At 45.6% G+C, this 24,322-nt stretch overlaps 1 protein-coding gene across 1 annotated transcript in view; it reads left to right on the top strand.

Annotated features, from left to right (window-relative positions):
- The window catches only part of Dock2 (dedicator of cytokinesis 2), a 391,208-nt gene that overhangs the window by 360,698 nt on the left and 6,188 nt on the right, over positions 1 to 24,322 (top strand). The window contains exons 39-47 of the mRNA XM_051180962.1: positions 310 to 399; positions 1,856 to 1,960; positions 4,043 to 4,184; positions 9,078 to 9,159; positions 10,273 to 10,357; positions 10,945 to 11,031; positions 17,431 to 17,607; positions 18,879 to 18,962; positions 23,990 to 24,127. Of these exons, the coding sequence (XP_051036919.1) occupies positions 310 to 399; positions 1,856 to 1,960; positions 4,043 to 4,184; positions 9,078 to 9,159; positions 10,273 to 10,357; positions 10,945 to 11,031; positions 17,431 to 17,607; positions 18,879 to 18,962; positions 23,990 to 24,127 (990 nt within the window). The remainder of the gene's footprint in view (positions 1 to 309; positions 400 to 1,855; positions 1,961 to 4,042; positions 4,185 to 9,077; positions 9,160 to 10,272; positions 10,358 to 10,944; positions 11,032 to 17,430; positions 17,608 to 18,878; positions 18,963 to 23,989; positions 24,128 to 24,322) is intronic.

A 24,322-nucleotide genomic window follows, 5' to 3' on the forward strand; every position in this document is an offset into this window, starting at 1 on the left:
GCCTCCAAGCCCACTCCTGGTTAGGCAGATGAACCTCCATTTCTCATCTGAAATATGAGGATGCTGTTAGTAGCCTCTCTCTGGGTGCTTAGGAGGGATCAGATTGCATATAAACAGCCAGTTCATTGAAGGAACAGGATGAAAAGCCAGGGAAAGGTCATGCTACTACCAAGTCCCAGGCTTACTCTGTGTGAATGCTAGGGCTGGGTAAGAGGATGTCTGCAGTACAACACTAGGGGCACATGGCTAGGCTCAACTATCTGGAAAGCTGAGGTACTACTAACCTTTGTCTCCATGACGATCCTGTAGATGTGGGAAGAGGCCATTAGCCTGTGCAAAGAACTGGCTGAACAGTATGAGATGGAGATCTTTGACTACGAGCTGCTCAGCCAGAACCTGGTAAGACCTCCCCTGAAAGCCACCTGCCCAGAGTGTGCACAGGGCTTACTCATCTCAGAGACAGGCAGAGAAAAGAGAGGCCTGTGGCTTAGGGAAACAGAAGGATGGGGAAAGGCCTGAGTGAGGCCAGGGTGAATGTCACCCTTCCATTGTTAGATGGAGAGGCAGCTGCCACAGCTATTGCACACCCAATAAATGTTCTGTTACATTTGCAGTAAAAGTTCCACAAATCACCAAACCAATTAAATAAAAGCACAACTTTGTACTTTTTGATGAACAGATAAATCACATTAACACGTTCCCCATCTGGCTGTTCCCATTAGCATGTCCATGTTTGGGACTTGGTGGGGGAACTAGGAAGTAGTAGCCTCCCCTGCCTGAACTGCAAAGGACAGGAATTAGCAGGGAGTTGGCCTCACCAGGGGAAATGCAGAGCTTTGTGGTTGTTCCTTTGTCCCTCACACTGTGCCCCACCAACCCCCACAATTCCTGATTGCCCTAGTGGCAGGCGCCCTTCGCAGCCCATAAAGTAGACATTTCCAGGAAAATGGTAAAATGAGAGTCAGAATTTTTACAGCTAGGGTGGGGGATGGAAGGCTAGAGCGTTAATCATGTTAAAATCTGCTGAGTTCTCAGCTACATGTAAGATATGATTCAAATACAAACACATGCCTGCACCAATGGACACTCAGTGACAATACTCCCTGAACATACAGATGTCTGCAGACACAGAGGTGTACAGGCTTCCAAATTTGTGAGTTTATACACAGACATGCCAGATCACCCCACATACTACTAATGTACATGCACATTCCTGCATGAAGCACATACTACCCAGGCACCTGCCTCAGTCCACATTTGTTCTATGCCACATCCTTATGACACATATCTTCACATGTTTGTGCCATAGTAAGATTTCTCTGGGGCCAATAGCAATTGGAAAGTGCTGTGTAAGCTGCAAACCGCCTTCAGGGATAGCAACATCTGAAAAGCACACACCTCCTGGAGTGGACAAATTATGTTAGATGTGCAAATACAGGAAGATGTCTCTATCTGGACACATTTCAGCATCCATGTACTCTCACAAATGTCTGGCACTGCCACATGTTCATAGAGAAATGAGTACAGCAGGGATGGCAGGACCACAGCTGGAGCTCATTGGGGTCAACTCCAGAAGTACCAGCACCCGGTTCCTTACTTAAAGCCTTGGAGATGCTCATAAGAATGGCATGAATATGGAATATGGAATATGAATATGCACTTACCCCAGGAGGCATGGTTTCTAGGCATGGCTCTATCCACAGAATGCAGGCACAGCCAGAGACACACCATTATTTGCAGCTGGTACATTGGTTCTGGGGTGAGGATAATGTCATAACTGTGTAGTCTTTCGGTTGAATGTGCCTTTGATACACCTCTGCATTGTCTTGATACAAGTCATGCTTTCTTCTTTCAGATCCAGCAGGCCAAATTTTATGAAAACATCATGAAAATCCTCAGACCCAAGCCAGACTACTTTGCTGTTGGATACTATGGCCAGGGATTCCCCACATTCCTGCGGGTGGGTCTGTCAGTGACTCATGCTGGGATCTGGGAATCTTGAAATCATAGCTGTCTCCCTGTGTTCTGAAGATATAGTTCTTGGAAGCTCACAGCTCAGGGGCTGAGCTCTGCTCTGTCCAAGGACTACTACTGTCCCCAGTAAAGCCCTAAGTTGGTCTTTCCACCCTAACCATCAGTAGTGGTGATGGGTTTCTCACCACAAATGGAGATGCTGGGAGGAGTAGTGTGGGTCCCATCTCAGGAATGAGGTGTTCAAGAAAAGACCAGGCAAGATCTACCACCAGGGAATTACAAGGCAATAGTTCTCTTTCTGTTTGGTTGTGGGACTCCCTTTGCTCTCTTAACATTTTTTTTTTGAAGTCACAGAGCACTTCTTTATTTGTGAACTATCTCTACAAAATGAGTACCATATAGAATAACAAAAACTAAGAAAAATTGAAAACATTTGGCAACTTACTTAAAAATCACAATAAATCAGAGAGTAGGGTCACATGTTAGCATGAATTAAAAATAATAGCTACAATTTTCCATCTTAAAAGGTCAGTGAGGAAATGTGTGGTTCCCTTGACTCAGGAGACAGATGAAGGAGGACAGAGCAACCTGGTCTATATAGAACATTCCAGACTGTGCTGGGCTATGTAGAGAGACCCTGTCTCAAGTAAATAAACAAAAAGAATAAGAGCAGACTTCACTTATATTTTGGCACATACCTCTAAAGTCTGACCTGAGAACAAAGGGCTTTATTGATCTGTTGTCCCCACAAGGTGCCTATGCCTTGGGAAAGCTGCTGCTACAGGATCAAATACAAATGAGAAAGACAAGTGCAAGTCTTAGCATCATTATGGAAGTAATTTTGATCCTGTGGGACTTACAGGGTTATCTCTAATCCTTGTCTCAGTAGGTGCTTTTAGCATGTAGCGGGTTGGATTTTGCCATCCATGGAATTGCTTCTATGTGAATCTGTGCTGTCATTCTAGAGTCAGGAAGATGCCAAGGAAAGAACAGATCTTACCTTTGACCTGACCTCACTTGGTTTACAGTGTAGTCTAGGAACTAAGCCTCTCACTGTCACCAGTCAACATGGATGCCATGGTGGACTTACAGGAGACCACCATGCACAGCAATGAGATGTGTTAGGGGAGAGTTTCCTGGGTGGAACAGTATAGCTGCCCAACACTGTTTACACATCAGACTTCCTGAGAACTTAGTAGGATTGTGTATTCCTGGGATGAATCTCAGAGACAACACTTTAGCAGGTCTAGAATGAGGTCTGGGAATATGAACTTTTAACAATCCCCAGGCCACTCTGATGCCCAAATGGCTTGGTACTGCATATACAGGTAAGTGACAGACTTAGGTTTGGACAGAAGAACTTAGCTACCATTAGACTCAACAAAGATGGCACAGCCATGGTCTGGAGCAGGGTTTCCTACTTCATTATTTAGACACATGACCTTATAGTGTGTGGCTGTGGAGGTTCCCCTGTGTATTGTGGGGGTACTTAGGAGCATCCCTGGCATCTTCCTTCACTGCCAGAAGCATTACCACCCCTACTTACGACAACAAAAAGATGGTTTCAGGAATTTTCAATGTCCCCAGGTGTCCCAAATCACCCACTGACAACTTCTGTTCTAGGGGGTGGCTATAGGTAAAGGGAGTACCTGCATAGGTTCAACGTCAGGAGCCAGGTAACGAAGAGCCTGGATATTGGTCACTTACAGCCCATAGTCCCAGCCTTCACAGGCCATTGAAAGGACTTGGACAATTTTAGAGGCATGTAAATAAAGTGGGTATGACATGATGAGTGGTCCCAGAAGCTGTTTGTAGACTGCTCTAAACAAGATCTTCAGCATCTATGATCTCCCTGTCCTTCAGAATGAGGCCTGTTAAAGCAGTGGCCTGCCCTGTTAAGTCAACCCCTACATCCTCTGATGAGAAGTTGAAAGGAGAAAGATATACCCAAAACCATCCCCTTTCACCAGCTCCAGGCTCATTTTGAAGGCCTCTCAGCTCTGCTTGAGTTATATGTCCTGCACACCCAAGCCCTGACATCTCTGACAGATGTGTCCCCTCTCTGCAGAACAAAGTGTTCATCTACCGAGGGAAGGAGTATGAACGAAGAGAGGACTTCCAGATGCAGCTTTTGAGTCAGTTTCCCAATGCAGAAAAGATGAACACAACCTCTGCCCCAGGAGATGATGTGAAGAATGCCCCAGGCCAGTGTATCCTTGGAGAATGTCCCAGTCAGCGGGCTGGCCATAGCTCTAAATGAGAGCCATCTGAGAGCTCAGAGCTGACACCAGAATCACTGGCTGCCATTGGATCTCCAATGGGGACCCAGAGAAATTATCTCAGTACAGTTGCTCTTCTTTAGCCTGGGGTCTGCATGTGTGGATTCAACTAACGGCAACCTGAAATGTTTGGAGGCAGAAAAGTGGGGCCATTTTTCTGTATACAGTATGGCAGCTACCTATACAGAATTTATCCTCTTAGGCATCATAGGTCATTTTGAGATTGCTTAGTGTGTATGGGAAGACATGTAGATATAATATACATTTTGTGTAAGTGGCATCCCAGTGCTCATGGAGGGGTGCATTCAAAACACAACACCCATGGGTGAACTCAACCCTTCCCTCACTCCTTTGTTCGCATCACAAAAAAATCGTCTCGTGTCCTGGCTTCGTGCAGGGTTTTATATCCAAAGTGCTCTGCCTAAATGCCATAATGCTACAAGAGGTACAGCCAACTAATTGCACTATTAGGTATTTATTATAAAACTAATGTCAAGAGGAAGGTGTGCAGGGTGCTGCGACTGAGAGACTGAGGTTGCCTTGATGACATGAATTTATATAAGTAGCTAAATGTTACTAATGTTAGCTGGGGAGATGGCCCAGACAAGGGGGACGGCACTATGTGCAGATGCCCTTCCTAAGGGCTGAAAAGACGTTTCATCAGCAGTAGCATCGCCAGTGTTCAGTGCTATCCCTGAGGCCCAGCTGTGCAACATTCTCACTCCCAGCTCCTCCCTCTAGTTTTCCATTGTCTCTGCCACTCCATTTCTTTTTTGAGTTTTTGTTCGTTTGTATGATTGTTTTTGTTTTTCGAGACAAGGTTTCTCTGTGTTGTTTTGGAACCTGTCCTGGAATTAGTTCTGTAGACCAGGCTAGCCTCGAATTCAGAGATCCACCTGTCTCTGCCTCCCGAGTGCTAGGATTAAAGGCGTGTGCCACCAACGCCTGGCTCCATTTCATTTCTGAAATACGACTGTTCTTGCTCTAGGCCTTCCCCGACTGTTCCTTCTGATTAGAATGCTCTTCCCTCAGCTCTTGGCTCTACTGGTTTCTTTCTGTTCACCTATCAGATCCTGATTTGGCGTGTCACCTCCAGGAAGACCCTTTCCTTGGTATCTCATCTAAATGGGGCCTTTTCCAGGCTCACCATGACCCTGTGACCTCAAGTCCTCCTTGTTTGACTTTTGTTGTTGTTTGGCTTTGTTCTTCATTTGTTCTGTTTTGTTTGCTTCGTAAAGATACACGAACACAAAGGGAATGTCAGGTCCCTGAGAAAAGACCTCTGTGTTGACTGTTTTCCATGCTATCCCCCACCCCATCCCCCACCCCTTCCTCACCCCACCCCCTACCCACCACCCCGCACAGTTCTTGGCACAAAGCCCACTCTGGGAAGTATTCATTGCTTAACAGAAGGAAGAAAAGGAGAGATAAATCAAAAGGAGGGGAGGATACAGGTGAGAGAGGAAGGAAGGAGCAGAGGGGAACAGCTTACTTGGAATACAGAGAGCAGCATGAAGAGGCAGGAGTTGAAGCTGTGGGGAGGGGGCATCGCTGGGCACCATGGAGCAAGCCCTGTGTCTACAGGGACTATGTGCTGTCACCAGCAGAAGGTAGGTTGGTGGACGCAGCGGGCACAAATGCCAGAGTAAGGCCAGCTATGAAGCCTGGAAACATGTTACCTCAGCTGAGGCCCGGGCACCACAGCCACCCTTTAGCGCAGATGAAGTTACAACTCTTAAAGTGGGGTGTCAGGGTACATGACTGCTCTGCTGAAAGCCTTAATCAAAATATTTTTCCCTTGGGTGATAAATATTCATGTGTGACCTTTTCATTATGCCTGCCTGCCTGCCCTTCTTGCCTGCCCTCCACAGCCATTTGCAGGAGAAGGTGAAACTGGTGGCTGCTGCCTGGCACAAAGGCCAATTTGGTTATGTATGAGTGAGTCCCGGGTTACTGCTAAGGCCCCAACAGTGGACACCCAGGTATTGAACAGTTGTTTGGCCTCTCCTTTTGGTGTGGTATAGAGGAGAGAGCATGTGTCCCCAATCATGGCATTCTATTTAGGGCTCTGTGGTCTGGTTCAGTACTAGGGACAAGGTGGTGAATCAAAGAGAAAGTTCTGGCATTTGCTAGATCTCTTCAGGAAACTGAGTGCTTCATGCTCTACACCATGCTCTACAATGGTGTCAAATTTTCATATTTCAGTGAGAGGTATACATGAGTCAGAGATGAAGCAGTTTGCCTAGAGCTGTGAAGGTAGTTAGAGAAGGAGCGGGGGGTTTAAATGCTAAGGCCTGTCTGTCTATCTGTCTGAAATCTGTGCTCTATTACACCACCATTGGTTTGTTTGTTTTGATTTTGTTTGGTTTGATTTTTCTGGATAGGGTTTCTCTATGTGGCCCTGACTGTCCTGGAACTCGCTTTGTAGACCAGGCCGGCCTCAAACTCAGAGATCTGCCTGCCTCTGCCTCCTCAGTACTGAGATTAAAAATGTGCACCACAACCACCTGACCATCATTTGTTTTTTAAACTGTGGTCAGAATGTTATTAACTGGTTTCCATAAACTTAACATTTAGGAATCTTCCCCCTTTTGCTTCATCATAAGCCTTTCTGTTCTCTGCATTTTACTACTAGGGAAACTAAAGCCCAGAAAGCAAATGACTCACATGAAGCTGTGGTGAGAAAGCAACGGAGCTAGGGTTTGAACTCAGGCCTGCTCTTTGCATAACCTTAATAGCTAACATTGTCCTCTTACTTTCCAGTGTTAATGGTAAACAGGTAGTTTGGGGAAGTGGCTGGTCTCTCTCACACTTCTCTAAGCCATTCAGATATTGAAAGGAGCAATGGTTTGCCAGAAGTCTGCTGTTGCTACCAGTCCATGCACCAGGCAAGGAGAGTCTAGCTAAATAATTTGAGGGTGCCAATGTCATAGGACATGTTTGGAGTTTCCTTTTGGATGAGTTCCAGCAGCTCAGATCAATATACACAGCCTAGAATTGTTTCTAAAAGAAGTGTTGGCAAACCTTTCTGTAAAGGTTAGTCTTGAGAGCTTTGTGCCCCCTGTCACAACTCCTTAGTTACTATCCCAGCGTGTAAGTAGTCACTGATCACTTGTCACTAGTGAACAAGGGCATGTTCCCACAAAGGTTTATACGTAGGCACTGACATATCATATTGAACCATGTTTCATTTCACATGCCACAGCTATTTGAAAATAGGCCATCTGTGTTTGCCATAGAAATGGCCAATGAGAAGTATCAGAAGCAGCACAGGCTGCCAGCCCCTGCCCTCAGCTCAGACACTCACTCCAGATGGAATGATCTCCCAGCTCAAGCTGTCTGACTGGGACTTTAGGGTTTTCCTGAAGTTTGCAGAAATGTTTCCAATGCAACTGGTCCAATGCATTGTGTCACATTCCCTTTGGGGAATCCTCATTCCATGTGGAAGTACTTTTCAGAGTGGAAACCATCAAACACCAGTGTGCTAGCACAGAGGACTCATCAAAAAAAAAAAAAAAAAAAAAAAAAAAAGAAAGAAAAGAAAAGAAAAGGCCAGAGACATTTACCTTCTACCATAGGGTAGCTTCAAAAGCCAGCAAGAGCAACCCTTGATTCCCTAGCTGGCAGATATGCCAGGCTCAGGGAAGACTTTTGAAGTTGTGGTGGTCCTTAGGTAGAAGAGAGGGAGGAAACAATTTGAATGCCTAAAGAGAGAAACAGGGGAAGAAAAGATAAAAAATAGGGAAAGGAAAGCAGGGGTCAATGTTAAAGCCAGTGACTATTGATTTTTTAAACTTAGTTTGTCTGTCATATGATCAGCTTAATATGGGTAAAGAAGGGTCTAGAATAAGAAAGGCAAAGATCCAGTCAATATTCCTGGCCAGCCTGCATCCTGTGCCGGTGGAAGACATCACTAATCAATCACAGAACTCCTTCTAGCCATTTCTTACTTCCTGCTATAGGTTGTTCTTTTGGTGCTGTCAAGAGTTGGAGGACAAAATGACATGTTTGCATGGTCTAGATCAGAATGTCTGTCAGCTTTATCATGCATTTATATTATCTCAGGATCTTTGAAAATGCAGAGCTTGACTCAGAAGTACTGAGAGAACGCTGGAGACCTACCATGTATAAGGTCTCAGAGGAAGGTTTGTTTTTGTTTTTGTTTTTTTTTTTTTTTAGCAAGGTAATTTACATCCTCATGAACACACAACTCCCCCACATTATCCAGGGAGTTGTAATTCTGGCACTGATGCCTCAAGGTGGTTTGTGTCATTGTTTCCTGTGATCCCACTGATGGATCTAAAATAGACAATGTCTAAAGAATGCTAAATATAGAGTTATGAACCCTAAATATAAACTCCTGCTCTTTTCTTACAAGCTATGTGACCTTCAACAAGTTGCCTGGCTTCTCTGAGCCAACAGGAACAACTGAGATTAACAATGACATCTAGTGGAAATGTAGAGATTAAAGAATACCATGGGAGCCTTGCTCTGTAATTGATAGAGAGCCATCCATTCATTAGAGAATATTACTGTCAATGACAGTATAGCAATGGTAATGGTGATTAAGCATGGCTAAGCAATTCTGCTAGAGCAGAACCATGAAATAGTGTTGCAAGGTGGTAGTCAGCTCTGATAAAAATCATAGCAAGTGCTCACTGATCATTAGGACCTTGTTCAAAGACACCAACTTAACCATTAAATAAAAGCATGGTCCCAGAAGGGCCAGCATTGATGCTCTTAGCTGGCTCCTGATACATTTGGAATTCTTCTATGGCCGGCAAACATGTTTCAAAACCTTAACTCTAACTCTAATAACATCAGATATCCAGTGTTTCACTGTGCAACCTGTCCTGGATGAACACCCCAGGTTCAAGAACAAACCGGTGCCTGACCAGATCATAAAGTAAGACTCACAGCCCACTGAGGGAGGAGTGGACAGAACTCCAAGAGGCTGAGCAGTGGCAGGACAGGCCCGATACCCTTTTCCTCAGCCAGTCCATCCCTGCTTTGCCTTCTGGGAAAAGAATTGCACCCAGTTACCTGGGATATATCTGGAATAAGGCTAAATTCAAAGATAAATGGGAGAGATGGGGGGTTGAAGGCATCAGGTAGCTTTGTGTATAATGAGTCCTCCGTCAGCATCAAACTGATGTGGTAGCCTGATGCTCGGGCTGGTCCTAGAATGAACCCAAGAAAGTAAGTAGTGTGGATTGGCAGCTGCCAGACTGGTAGAGGGATGGAACAAAGTGCCTGTGGGCAGGCTGGGCACATTCCCCCAAAGGAACATCTTTCCAGCCTTTGGCATAGTATGGGTTAATAATGGATATGTCCCCACTGGGATAAAGTTAAAGTAAGCAGCATGCAGGCAGGTGTCCATCTGTTCATATCAGACTATACTATCACTGAGGAGGCCATGAGGTGGGGGTGGGGTGTCCTGTGGGCTCCTTGGCTGTATCTTTTCCTATACCCTGTTCTTCCCTCTGGGTAGTCTATTCAGCAACAAGAGTTCCCTGGAAAGACAGAGCTCCCCCAGGAGCCAACATCACCCAAACAAGGTGCAATGCAGATGAGATGACAGCCCCTCTCCCCCTTGGACAGGCACTTGTGGACCAGGGATCCTCTATAGCTAGCATAGAGCCCCATTTTCAGTGACAGTTGATGTCCCCCCACATATTCAGAAAAAAAGCAAAGGGGGATATCTGAGGCTCCTAAGACGATCCTTGGAGGTCACTCTGGGGACGTTTAGCTTGGTCCTTAGGCATTCTAGACTCTTCAGAGGCCTGCAGGAAACAAGGACACAGGCCACTGTTGGTGCTTTGATGCCCAAATTGCAAGTGCTCAGTGTATGAGCCCAGTCAATCTTCTAAATCACCATGCAACTCCATGCAAATTGTTTTTTATGGCACTCCAACACAGACCCTGAAATTCCACCACTGGGGCTCTGCCAGATCTGATGTTTAAGGTGTCAGCAGCTGGCCATGGCTTCCAGAAACATCTACTCTTTCCTGTCTTTCAGCTTTTACAAGTCCAACTATGTGCAGAAGTTCCACTACTCCAGGCCTGTTCGAAGGGGTACTGTAGACCCAGAAAATGAGTTTGCTGTGAGTATCTCCCCTGTAACAATCACCAGCATCAAGAACACGTCTCTGCCAACCAGAACTTGTTCCACAGATAGAACATGTCTATTGAGTCTTCTCATTCTTCCCGTCTTTCTCCTTCCAAGATGTACGGGGATTCCCATGAGATGATCTTGACAGTCAAGGACATTTGTGCATTTCCATGAGGCTGAGAGTATGGCTGAAGCAAGCCCTCCAGCACACCCACTGTAGAACTGCAAGGTCAAGGGTAGAATGAGGAGATGACTACAATTTCCCCTCAGCTTTCAGCCTGTGATTCTTAATACTTTTAGGAATTAGCATCCTTTTGGAAATCTAATGAACACTGTGGACTCTTCCCGTAGACCACACAAATGGAGACATTCAAAACTGACTAATAATCCAGACTGTTAGTAAAATCAGGTAGAGCTAATTTGGCCTAAATCCAGAGAGAGATTAACCAAAATGTTAAGAATTGCTCAGGGGAGATGTCACTGCGTATCTGGGAACTGCAGCGTTTCTTCTCTGGGTGCACAGGAGGCCACTAGGGCCAAGAGTAGCAGATTTCATTAGCTGTTTCTTTTCTTCCCTAGTCCATGTGGATTGAAAGGACTTCCTTCCTGACCGCATACAAGCTGCCTGGCATCCTGCGCTGGTTTGAGGTGGTTCACATGGCTCAGGTGAGTTTCAGGACTTCAAGGTAGTTTCTCTCCTCCTCCCTTTCTGACAGACAGGGCACAGCAAATCTCAAGAGGCCTCTTTGATTTTATAAAGGGGGCAGTTTGTTAAGGTCCTATAGGAATGCCAGAGTAGGCAGTGCTCGGGGCTTCTGCTACCATAGTTCTTTGTTTTGTTTTGTGTTTTAATCCTAGGTAACTTTTTGTCCCCAGTAAATAAAAAGCTCTCTGAATAGCAGTAATGGGATAGGTAAATGAGGAACATCTTTGGGTGGGGACTTCGAGGAAGATTAAGAGGAGAAGCAAGCTCTGGGAGACCACACCTGGTTACCCCTTCAAAGTTCTCCATCCAGACCCAGGACTACACTATGGCATTCTGCAGTATTCCGTGGACCATTTTCCATTTGGATAGACTGAGGCTGAAAGATGAAACACCAGGGGTGGCTGGAATCCAGAAGTCTGAGCTCCCTTGTATACATAGCAGATGTGTATTTTGTTTTATTTATGTACTTACTCTAATTTTTGTGTGTGGATGTGTATGAATGCTGGTGTGTGTGTGTGTGTGTGTGTGTGTGTGTGTGTGTGTGTGTGTGTTTGTGTGCGCGCACGTGTGCGCACACATGCGCGCGCACATGAGGGCAACTTTAAGGAGTCTGTTTTTTTTTTTTTTTCTCACTGTGTGTGTTCCTGGGACTGAACTCAGAGTCAGGCTTGGTGAAAAATTTCTTTGCCCATTGAGCCATTCCAGGAGCTCCAGCAAAGATAATTTGCTTTTTAGCACACCTAAGTCTCTACATCCTCTATTAGCTAAGGACCATGCAGTTCTCAAGATCCTATGCACAGGTCAGAACAATTGTGAGAACACTTACAGGTGGGAATATATTTGAGATATATTCATTCAAAATGATTTCATAGATACCTAAAAAATGTCAGACACTGTTCTGAGACCTGTATCCCATAGTGCAGCTTCCCTTCTAGTGGAGAGGGAGAGAAAGACTGAAAAGTCAAAGTAAATACAAAAGATTAGATAGTGATCATTAATCATGAGGGAAGGCTAAAAGGAGGAAGGGTAACCATTTTAGACAGCAGAGTCAGAGGGAGTCTCCCTGTCAAATGGCTTTGAACAAAGGCCCTGGGGTAGAGAAGAATAGTCCATGAGATAGTAAAGAGATGGTTTTTCTTTCCTTCCTTCCTTCCTTTCTTTCTTCCTTCCTTTTTTTCCTTCTCTGTTAGTGGTGGTGGTGGTAGGGGGAGTATTTTTTGTTCTTTTTGTTTTGTTTTTGAGACAAGAGTTTCTCTGTATACCCCCAGCTGTCCTGGGACTCACTCTGTAGATCAAGCTGATCTTGAACTAAGAGATCCACCTGCCTCTGCCTCCCAAGTACAGGGATTAATAGTGTGCATCACCACACCTGGCTGAAGAGATGGGCTTTTAATAGAGCAAGCAACTGGCACAGAGGCCCTGGTGCCAGATCATGTCCAAATGAGAATAGCAAAGGGTAGTAGAAATCAGATCCCAGGTCGTATGGGACCACAGGGACACTTTGGCTTCTCTGTAAGTGACACAGAGTCCTGTACAAAGGAGGGATACAGTCTTACTGAGGTTTTCAACCTACTGTTTTGTTGGCATTAAGATACCTGACTCTGGCCTTCAGTGACCCCTTTCGTCAGTCTGTAGACTAATCAGCCTGCAGGCTCTATTTCACAGGCATGGCCTAGGCCTTGGGAAAACAGAATGATAATTATGTCTGCAAGAAATATTTATTGAACATGTGCTAAACTGTCCACTACCATAATCTCATTTAAAACCCTGAAACCTCTGGAATAGATATTTTCTCCATTTACAGATGGGGACACTGGGGCACAGAGTGAGTTCTTAAGTTATCAAGGTTAGTGGAAGAGGTCCTAATATCCTCCAGGTGTGGGTAGTGCTCCATCTCACAGAGTGTCCCTTCCATCCTAGTGGGCAGTATCCTTGAAAGGAAGCAAATGATGTGCTCTTGGTTCAGGGACATGTTGACATGTTTTAGGTTTCAACAAACATCCCCCCCCCAGCACTGTGCCAAAGGCACAGTGTATTCAGTTGCCACTCTGAGTGCACAGAACAACTGACTGTACACTGAAAGTATATGGGGGAAAATTGCATCTGAACAGAATATATAATATATTGTCTTGTCATTTATCAAACAATGTGCTAAAATAAGCATCTTCATGGCATTCACCTTGCTTCCAGCTGTAAGTACTCTAGAGAGGATGGAAGGTCTATGGGAGGATTGTGTGGATGATGAGAAAGTATTGTGCCATGCTGTAGAAGGGATTTGTACATTGTGGATTTTGGTATTCTTAGAGAGTCGCAGAGCCAAATCACCATGGATACTGAAGGATGACTGCTCTTGAGGAAGGGAGCTTCCAACTTTTTCATAGCCCATTAGCCCTGCCTGAGCCCATCCCTAGGTTGGCTCCACAAGGCACTTCTTCTCCAGCCATGGCTGCTGGACTGTAGTAAACTGAGGGAGCCCCTCCTGTGTCCCTTATTGTCCCTTTTCTCCTAAAAGTTCTTTATACTTCCTAATAGACTACACAACTTTCTGAGTGCTTATTTTCAGTGTTTATTAACTGAACATTAAGTACAATGTTGAAGTATAGGTTCCACTGCAATATAAATTCCAGGAAGGCAGATGCTTTGTCTGTTATCCTCTCCCCAAAGTACTCCAGGTGTCAAGAACAGCCTCAGGCCCACAATTCTTCTCAAGAATATTTAAGTAAATCAAGTAGGTAATTACTATGCTAATACCCTTTGAGTCTAAATAGTTACCTTACATTTTCACTTCAGAATTCAAAAATTAGGGGAACAGCAGACATTTTTTTTTAACTTCCCTCTTTCATGTTGTTAGCTCCTATGATGGTTAATTTTGGTTGTGAATTTGAATTGCCTAGGAGATGTGTCTATGTCACTACTTCCAGAGAGAATTAACTAATTCTGGATGTGAGTGGAGCCACCCCACAGTTTGGGGACAGAATAAAGGAGGGAGGGACCCAGGCCAGTGTCAGCGAGCCCTCTTTCTGATTCTTGTCTTCTGTATTTGTAGGCTGTTCCATCATGCCTTCCCCTCCATGATAGACTGAGCCTTCTGAAACTGTGAGCCAGAACAAGTTATTTCTTCCCTTGTTTCGTGTGTGTGTGTTGTTGTTGTTATTGTTGTTGTTGTTGTTGTTGTCATAGGAATGCAAACAAAACTATCATATCTTCTGGTAAGGAGTTTTGGCAAAACATCTCTAAGGATTGCCACAGTGGATTTGTTCTTACTGGCCTCCATTATCAAGCTTCAGGATGTCTCAGACACAGAGATTTAGTGCCTTGCTAAGTGACCACATTGCAAGCATCCGTTTTCACTATATGAATGTGTCTATTATTCCCTGCTTTTTCCCTCATGTGGTGCCATGACCCCAGCACTATGTGTCTAGAGGGACATCTTAGTATGGGCTTTCAGGAAAAGTCCTGCCCATTTGTTGAGGACTTTACCTTGTTCTCAGCCCTAATCTAAGAGTATGACAATTCAGCTAGGCCATAAATGACAGTGTGTTATTGGAGGGCCATTATGCATCCCTTCATACTCAGGTTGCAAAATAGGAAATACAAAATATGGGATGTCAGAGCTACAATAGATGCCAAAAGTCATTGGATCCCAAAGCTAAAACCTCAAATATTTATCTTCCAAGTCCTGTAAGATAAAAGATATAAAATGTCACATTAGGCTACTAGTGAGTGGCAAATGCTGAAGCAAATGCATGCAGCCAGCCCATCCCCTACTGAGTTAACATTGGGGGGATCCTAGCCAGTGCTTGATGAGCGACAGACCTCTGCAGGCCAGCATGGCCTGCTATTCTCCAGATACCTTCTTGATTCCTGTCCAGTACATTATTTTGCATAGGAGGAAACTGAGGCCAGTGGAGAACTTGAACTGTCAAATTGATGACACTTATTGATGCCTGCCCCATGCAGCTCACAGGACTCCTGGGTGGGTGGACTCAAGCTGATGACATAGGTGGGAGACGCTAGCGAACTGGGAAGGCTGTTGGCTTGCTAGGAATGGAAGTTACTGCCCCTTCCCACTCACTTTCATGCTTACTCATTGCCTTAGGAACTCACTTTTCCTTCACAGCAAGTTGAACACAAGTTATTTTGCCTGTGATGCCCATAGAAATTGAGGCTCAGGTCAGCAAAGATGCCAGAGAGCTGAGGGCCTAATGAAGTCCCAACAGGAAGCTGATGGCAGGTTTGGTGACATCGTCTGATGTGCTTGTCATAGAAGCCAGCCTTTGCAACCAAGAACAGCCCAGTTTCCCTCTCCAACTCTGGTACCTACTGCCCTTGGGCAAGTGTATTATTAGCTACCTTTCCACTACTGTGCTAAAACATCATGGCCAAAAGCAATGACGGGAAGAAAGTTTATTTTGCTTGTAAGAATCCAGAGGGGAAAAGTTCATCATGGTGGGGTGGAATGGCAGCAGTCAGCAGATAGGGTAGCAGGAGCAGAAAGCTGAGAGCTTACATCTTCAGCTGTAAACAGGAAGCAGAGAGAATAATCTGGAAAGAGGGCAAGGCTATAAACTCTCAAAGCCTCTTCTCCCCCAGTGACATATACTTCCACCAGAAAGTCCACACCACCTTCCCAGACAGCACCACTAACTAGGGACCAACTGACCCAACACCCAGCCCTAGGGGGGTCATTCTCATCCACACCACCATAGGGCATCACTTCTCCAATTCTCGAGAGCATGCATGGACTGGGGAGGTGGCTGTCGATGGAACCATCTCTGTTCTCTCATAGGTACCATGAACACTTAAAAGGCAGTGCCTTGGGGAAATTCTTAGCTTAAGGATGGCATGACAGTCTATACTCACACCCCCCCCCACCATTGCCATCTAGTGCCTTTACCTGAGACCCAAACCAGGACAACTCCTGGCTCTAGTGAGCAAAATAAATCCCTTTCTCTTAGAAGGAAATTGCCACGTGTATGTAGTTGCAGTACCATGATGCTGACTAATACTGAGAGTATTAGTATTAGAAAGGTAGTGACAGAGAATCTGATCTCAAGGGCTTATCACTGCAGATACTTCCATCTCTGTCTTATTACTGTTCTATTGCTGTGAAGAGACACCATGACCAAGGCAACTTATGAAGGAAACATTTATTTGGAATCATGGTTTCAGAGGGTTGGGCCCTTAATGTCCACCAAGGATGGGAAGTATGGCATCAGGTGTACATACATGGTGCTGAGCAGTAGCTAAGAGCTGACATCCTGATCTTCAACTTAGAGGCAGAGAGAAAGAGCTGACTGGGAATACTGTCAAGTTTTGAAACCTCAAAGCCCCCCACTCCCCAGTGATATACTTCCTCCAAGGCCACACCTCCTAATCCAACCCAAACATATGATCCTGTGGGGACCATTCTCATTCCAACTACAAGTTGCAAGAAGCATTTCTCAAGAATTCTGCCGTGTTGGGTGTTGTATTGTTTCAATCAATCTTCACTTCATAGCCAACGAGGCAGGCACCATGTCCCCATCATGATAGACATGATAAATTTGTCTCTCTTCCTCTGTGAAGTTACTCAGATTTCTCACCTCTTCCCTCCAGTGCACCCTTTCCCACCAGTGACCTTCCCTTCTCAGAATAATTGCTGTGTCCCATCCTAACACCTACAAAGTTTGGTTGGGACAACCATACTTTTCTATCCAGTTTTCCAGCTGTTGTGTCTGCCCAACAGGAACAAGTGGAATTGTTTCTACTGAGCCCATCTGGCCTGCAAATCTTATGTACTCTCTGGTCCCATTGCAGAACTGTCTGCTGATCTCTACTTTAGTTTTTACTCTGGAGCATAAGCTTCTGCAAGTTGCAGTGTCTGTCTGTTTTCATTCAATACGCATGTTTATCTTGCTCTCTGAGATGTGTGCAGAAAGAGTTTCATTTTATCTTCCCTTTAGCCCTTGGTCTTAGTACCTGCTGGGTGCTCCTAGAGCAAGCTATCTTGATTTTTTCTGGACAGTAGCATACACAATAGCTTTCAACCAGTAAGGCATGAGTTGGGTCGATGTGTTAACAGGAAGAGAAAACTTCTCTGGGCACATTCAACCTGTGAAGTCAGAACAGAGGGTAGCACTTCCTGCCTGTGTCTCCCCAGAGAAATCCTTTCCCCTTAAACAGAAAGCCAGCCAGCTTGTCCTTGGCCAGCAGACAGCACCCCCCCCCCCCCCGAGCTGACTCATTACTCTCAGATCCTGCTGCAGCCTGGGGACTAGGGGCTATCTTTGAATTCCCACCCAAGTGAAATCAATACCAATGATGTTGGTTTCTCAGGCCACCCGCTGAGGCTCTTCTGCCAATCTTGTTTCCAACAGACCACAATTAGTCCTCTGGAGAATGCCATTGAAACCATGTCCACAGCCAATGAGAAGATCCTGATGATGATAAACCAGTACCAGAGTGACGAGAGCCTTCCCATCAACCCACTCTCTATGCTACTTAATGGGATTGTGGACCCTGCAGTCATGGGAGGTTTTGCCAAGTATGAAAAGGTGAGGGACTTTGGAGCCTACCCCCCTGTGCCTGACCTTGCTCGACCCCACATGGACACAGCTTGTTTGGACATTAGGTTCCAACCTGACCTGTCTCTTCCCATCCTGGACACAAACAAAGTGATTTCTCAAGGGTCTCCCTCCAGTCCCTTGGCATCTCTGTTGAGGATAGACTCAGAAGTGACTATAAGCCACAAGCCATGCCTTTTGGTAAATCTACCTCTTCCATAGAGAATTTGAAATAACAGACACAGGAAAAGAAAGAAACCCAGAATCTGAACATGCAGAAATCTGGGAGCCCAACTGTATTGGCAGAGGCATAAACTAGGCATGAAAGTCACAGGGTCCCTTCAAGAAGCCCCGCAGATATGAGCCTGAGATTGTGTATTTGGTCCTCTTGGTATAGGTGGCCAAAAGAAAATGCCATCAGTTATTCAAGTCCTGGTACCCCCTATTGGATATGCCAGTGTGCCAACAGGGAGACATGGCTTATCCCTAGCATGACATAGAACAGAATCTGGCTTTCAGTTCATAGACCCTGAATGAGCTCCTTTCTACAAAACCTCACTGTATGCTCCCCGCTCCCTTACTGTTCATTAGTGCAAAGGCAAAAATACCAAAGTGTGTGCCAGTTCAGGCATAGTGGCATCCCTCACCCAGCCAGTCCTTTTGGCTACCCTGACACCTCTGTGGTCACGCTTGTTCAGCCTTTCGAGGTGATGCAATTTATCTGCATAGAGTGTGCATATAGTGGGTATGGGTACTCTGAAAAGAGGAGGGAGGAATGGAGGAAGCATGAGGGAGACTGGGAGGCAGGATTGAGCAGACACCAGGGGAAGTTCCTCACTCAACTCTCCCCCACCAGCAATGTTCTCCAGGAGCCACAGCATCCCTCAAAGGTTCCCTAATACAGGGATTCCTACCCTGAACCCCACCCAACTCAAGCCCCCAGAGGTTCGGTAGAACCCATTTGGGACTAGAGAACATGTCAAGTCCCCAGTTCAAAGCAGTTTCAGGGGAGCTGCTGCTGGTTGTCCTGGCACCCCACTTTGGCAGTACTTCCCTGGAGTTTGCAGCCTGCTTTCTGTGAGTGCTGATCTGAGTGAGCCTCCAGTAAAGAAAAAGAAAGCGATGTCAACTACAGCTAGGTCCACCCCAAACCCGGGACCTGGAAACTTCTCTCACTTCCTTTTTGTCTCAACACCAGATAGATGGATCATGTGTCCCACCTGAGAAACAGGAAATCTTAAGTCCCCACCTGTTCCCAACAGGCCTTCTTCACGGAAGAGTACAGCAGGGAGCACCCAGAGGACCAGGACAAGCTGAGCCGCCTCAAGGACCTGATCGCATGGCAGGTAAAGCCCAGCAGGTCATGGGGCACCCATGTGGGCCCTCTCCTTGCCCCAGCTCTCTGCCCCTCGGCTCCCTGACCTGACCTGATTCCACATGCATGACCTTCTGCTGCTCCTCATCTCTGGCCCCTCTTGTCACTCTGAACAGCCTCACCAGGACACAGCTTTGGAGCACCTTACCTTGGGTGTTGCTTGGTGCCAGATAGCAATGGATGCTATGCCAGAGGTGGTTGAGATTGCTTTTTTGTTTTTTTTTTTTTTGGTTAAAACTCAGGAGGTGCTTAAATGAAAACCACCCCCCCACACTTCAGACACACACACCCACACACACACATCCACCACCAACCCCAGCTTGTGCCAATCAGACAATAGAAGGCTTGCCCCTCCCCCGCCAAACACCTTCCTTGTGAGGCTGACCCAGTTTGTAGCAGAGTGTGCACAGATGGATATCAGGTTCTGCAGATAATTGAGGTCTTTTGTGGGTCTGGCTCAGGGTCAAAGGGTCCACATCTGCCTGGCTCAGCCAGGTTTCCGCCTGAGGATGTGTTGTTTGTGTACCTCCATACCCCCTGTCTTGTTGCATTCCCCCCCACCTCCCTCTAGGCATCTGTCTACAGCTCTTTACTTCTCCCCTCTGTCATTTGCCTCCCACGCCCTCACATCTTCCTCCTCTCTCTGCTTTCCCTTTCCCTCTAATTTCACTCTCCTTTTTTTCTCAAAGAAATAACGGACCAGACCCTTGCTGCTCTAGCCCTGTGTCAGCCTCCTCTGCCTGGCCAGTCTGGGCTCTGCGCAGATGGTGCACGATGAACATAGGAGGTGTGCGCTGGTGAGGGGTGAGCAGGAGTCTGGGGCAGGAGTAGCAGTCTGCCCCTCCTCCCCTCTCCTTGCCAGTCCCCACACTCTCCCTGATAGGGAGTTTGGTTACTCCAGGGAAATCAGGGACTAAGAAGCACTGGGTGCAGACTCCTCTTAAAATAAATATTCCTAATTCAGGTCCTTCTCTGCCTCCTCCGCCAATTTATGCAAAGTGGAACTTTAAAAACGGAAGGCTGAGTGAGCACTGCAGACATACTTTCCCTGAATGCATTAGGCGTGTCTGGAATTTTCTCTCCCCTTCCTACTCTGTGCCACCCATGAAAGCTGAATATCCCTCGGTCTTTCCTTCTTCCTGGGACCATCTGTATCCTTTAGTATTCAAATAATGGCACATCCGTCGCCACCCTGATCTGAGAAGCAAGAAGGCCAGCTTTTCCTGGATATTTCCTTTATCCTTTTCCTGGATATTTCTGGGGCATCCAGGGAGGATCACCAGGTCGGTTACACATAAGGGTTTTGTGGTTGATGTCTTAGTTTGTGCCACTGCCAGACAGACACCTCTTCTCATCTGGTTACAGGTCTCCAGGCTGAATCTAGATGGATCTTAGCCTTGCAGGGCAGAGAATTCAGGCTGCACCTTCTAAGAACATTCTACCCCTGCCTTAGCGCTATTTAGAAGGGCTTCAAATAGATGGAAGCAACATGCTTTAGAGGCCACTGCCTCTAAGAGTATGAGTAGCATCCATGCAGCACCCCCTAGTGTCCACCTTCTCCATAGCATGCCTGCAGCTCCCAAGGCCACAGGTTATAGAGGCCCTAAAGGAGGGTGCACTAGGCCATGTCCCTCCTGCCCTTCCCAGGTTTCCTAACTATGGCGTGTGCATTCAAATAGTGCAGTCCCACTGTACAGGCACAGAGCTGCTCCCACCACTACACTCAGCAAATCAGCTTGCATGTTTCTCTTCCATCCACTCTCAAAGCCCTTATTTACTGGGCCCCCATTGTGTTCCTGGGGCAGTGTTAGGTGACAGGAATAGTGATGAGCAAACTTGAGCTGATCTATTAGAGCTTAACTATAGAGAGGAAATTGTTTGCAAAGATACACACACTTTGGGATTTTTCTCAGGACTTGAGAACCTTAGACGTTAAAAGGAAATAGCCATAGCTTTACCCATAGTTGTACCGAACCAGAGAAAGCTGGAGTTTCCAGTGCATGGCTTGTGCCAGAATGTATAGACTTCAAGATTAGAATCTTTCTGGTTGTTTTGTTCTAAAAAAAAAAAAAAAAGATTTTGTTACATGAGACAGTACCTACATTTTATTATTCTCTCAAGCTTTTTGTTGTGAAACATTCATTCCATGCTGGGAGGTGCATATAAAAACATGGTTCTTTGGTTTATCACCAATCATCCATGGACATGGCCCCTCACCTCGATGCAATAGGCTTATTCTGGCATCCCTAAGTCTGTTTTATGTAGCCATGTAGTCATTACCACCCCTCCCCTAGGCTGACCACTTTCCTGATTTTATAGAGATCATTTTCTAGCTTTTTAAAAATAGAGTTCCACTCTCCAAGCACATATTCCTAGGCATCATAGTTTGCCCTGGATTCCTGCTGACCTACATATAATTGGAACCACCATATGTCAGTTAGGCTTGTAAAATTTGTTCATTGTATTGCACCTCACTATCATTTATTCATGCTGTCTAGAGGTCTATCTAGATAGATTGTGTAATGATACCAAATGCATCAATTTTTCTGCTGGCATTGAATTAGGTTAGTTTCAACTTGAGGCTTTTGGGTATGTTTAGACCTGGAAATGCTTGCTCTCAACACTGGAGAAAATGTAGCTTTAGTACATGTCGCTTCATTTCTAACAGCAAAACATAATTCACTAACATCATATAAATAGAATATACAGTATACTTAGCTTCTTTTGCACAACACGGTACCCATAAAAATCCACCAGGCTGTGGCACTTATCAGATGTTTGACTTTTTTGCCCCATGTGTAAGTACATAGCATAGAAACAATATGTTCATTTATTGACCCATCCTCCTATCAGTACATGTGTATACTCAACACTCTCTCAAGGAACATGTAATAGTGAATTGATGATTATTTGAAGTTCAGTCATCTTGGGTCTGAGAAACAGTTTCCCAACGTGTCCAAACCAGCTTCCCTGTCTGCCAGCAGACATGAGAGTCTGAATCTCTCTCCATTTTCACACTTACTCACTCACATTGAAGTTGAACTTGTGAAAAATAAAATGCAACCATATGGTTATATTTTCTGATCACAGTGGAATGAAGCTCAAAATCTATAGCAAGATAAACTTCAAAATTATATACATAGAGGGAGACCAAATAATAACAGTTATCATTGAGGATGTGAGAAAGGACATTGTAAAAATCCCCTGAAATGAGTGAAAACAGAGTTACACTATACCAAAAACCCATGGAATTGAGAAAAAAAAGTCTATTGTGGAGGAATGGCATGCACGGATGGGAAAATGTATATTCCAAAACTCTCACTGGAGTGTTCTGTGAATGTCTAGTCTGGATGATGTGCAGTTCCATGCCCACATTCCCTTGCTGGCGTCTTTTGGTCTAGTTGGCCTGTTCATTAGACAGCACTGTGTCTCTCAGCATCCTTTTCGCTCCCTCCTCCCTCTTAACACCTTGAGATTGATGCTAAGTGGACCAATTTTCTGTTTTGTCAAAATGTAACACTAAAGCTATAAATTTATTCCATTTTAAATCTTACTATATCATCTTTATGGAAGAGCCCTTTGGTAAGATTTTTTAAGTAGTATCGTAAGCTCTCTATAGTCTTTCTTCCACCATTCATCCATCTGTTCCTTTTGTTCCTACTTGTTCTCTATCCTGTCTGTTACTTTTAGTCCTGTCTGCTATGGGTGAATTTCCTCCAGGGTCTGGGGAGCCCTGCAGATAGTTGAAAATCAGTGTGTATGGGAGAAGGCTCTGTCAACAAGGTGGCATCACTGCTTGGTAACTGACCCACATGTTTGAACCTACACACCCACATGGGACCATTTACACTCTCTACAAGTAGACCCTTCAAACTGTTGCAATGAAAGATGATCACAGCTTCATCACCATAGGCATGCTTTCTTTTCAGCTACTTGTTTCTGGTCTGGTTGTGGCTGCTCCTCCTCCTGCCCTTGGGTCTGGTACACCCGGGTTTCATGATCTGATTGTTTTAGAGGACAAGTCCCTGATTCTTGGGAAAATGAGAACATAGTTTACATAGCTGCAAGGTGAACACACTATGCCGAGCTGCAAGGTGGAGCAGTAGGCACCTGGGAAAGGAACTGACTCAGTGCAGAATCTCAGTGCCTCGCTCAGCTTTCCTGTGTCATCCTTGCCTCTGACCTTGCGTGCCTCCTGGTCCTTAGAAGCAGGGTGGCCTCTACTAATCACCGCCCCCCCCACTGCTCTTGGAGGTCAGTTACAGCCACCAGCCACCTTCCCCCTGCACATATGCATTTATTGTTCTTCTAGAATGATTCCACCCTCCATCCTGGTGGCCTTATTATTTTCTCACATTTTCCTTCTTAGTAGTGAGCTCCATGGCTCTGTTCCTCCCCTCCTGGGTCTCTAAGGGACAGTACACTGATCTCCTTCATAGATAAGACAGACTGCATCCCTCCTATCTATCCTTCCCTCCTCCCTCATCTTCCCAAGATTCGGCAAAACTTCTGGAAACACTAAGAGCGCTTTCTGATACCAGCACACTCATAGCTCTGTTCAGTGGCCGTGAAAAGTACAGTCGTGTCCCATAGCATGAGCTGGACTGTAGAACCTCTTCCCTCTCTATTCTTCCCTGTTGCCAGGCATTCTTACCATGATTTCACTTTTGTACTGCCAAATATTTCTTAAGCAAGACTGTAAGCCCAAGCCCTGGAGGTTCCTCCTTTCTGTTCTCTGAACTGTGACCCTTTGTAGATTTTTCAAGGACTCGGATTTTCACTTTCATGTGGCTTCTAATGCCTGGGACAACTACAATTCCAAGGAAGCAAGAGCAGCTGGGTCATTGTCCCCTTGCATGACAAATTCTAAGGCTGCAGCTGTCCCAGGGACGGTGTGGGTCTCTGAGCATCTTAAACTCTCAGGAAGAGTTAGCAGGCCAACTTGAGCTCTTGAGCTAGTGCCCAAGCCAAGGCCCATTGCTTACCATCTCTCTTCAGATCCCCTTCCTGGGAGCTGGGATTAAGATCCATGAGAAAAGGGTGTCAGACAACCTGCGGCCCTTCCATGACAGGATGGAGGAGTGTTTCAAGAACCTGAAAATGAAGGTGGAAAAGGAGTACGGTGTCCGAGAGATGGTATGAGTGATCCCTGTGACTGGGGGCAGGGGGTCTGGGGGAATGAATAAAAGCTAGGAGGGACTGACATGTGAGAACCTCCCTGTATTCCTGGTCCCTCAAAAGTCACTCCTAAAGAGAAACCAGTTATACATCAGATCTATGAAACTACTCAAGGACCTGTATAAATATGAAAGTTACATTAATAAAGCACCC

This window comes from Phodopus roborovskii, unplaced genomic scaffold (genome assembly GCF_943737965.1).
Source record: "Phodopus roborovskii unplaced genomic scaffold, PHOROB, whole genome shotgun sequence".
NCBI classification, from domain to species: Eukaryota; Metazoa; Chordata; class Mammalia; order Rodentia; family Cricetidae; genus Phodopus; species Phodopus roborovskii.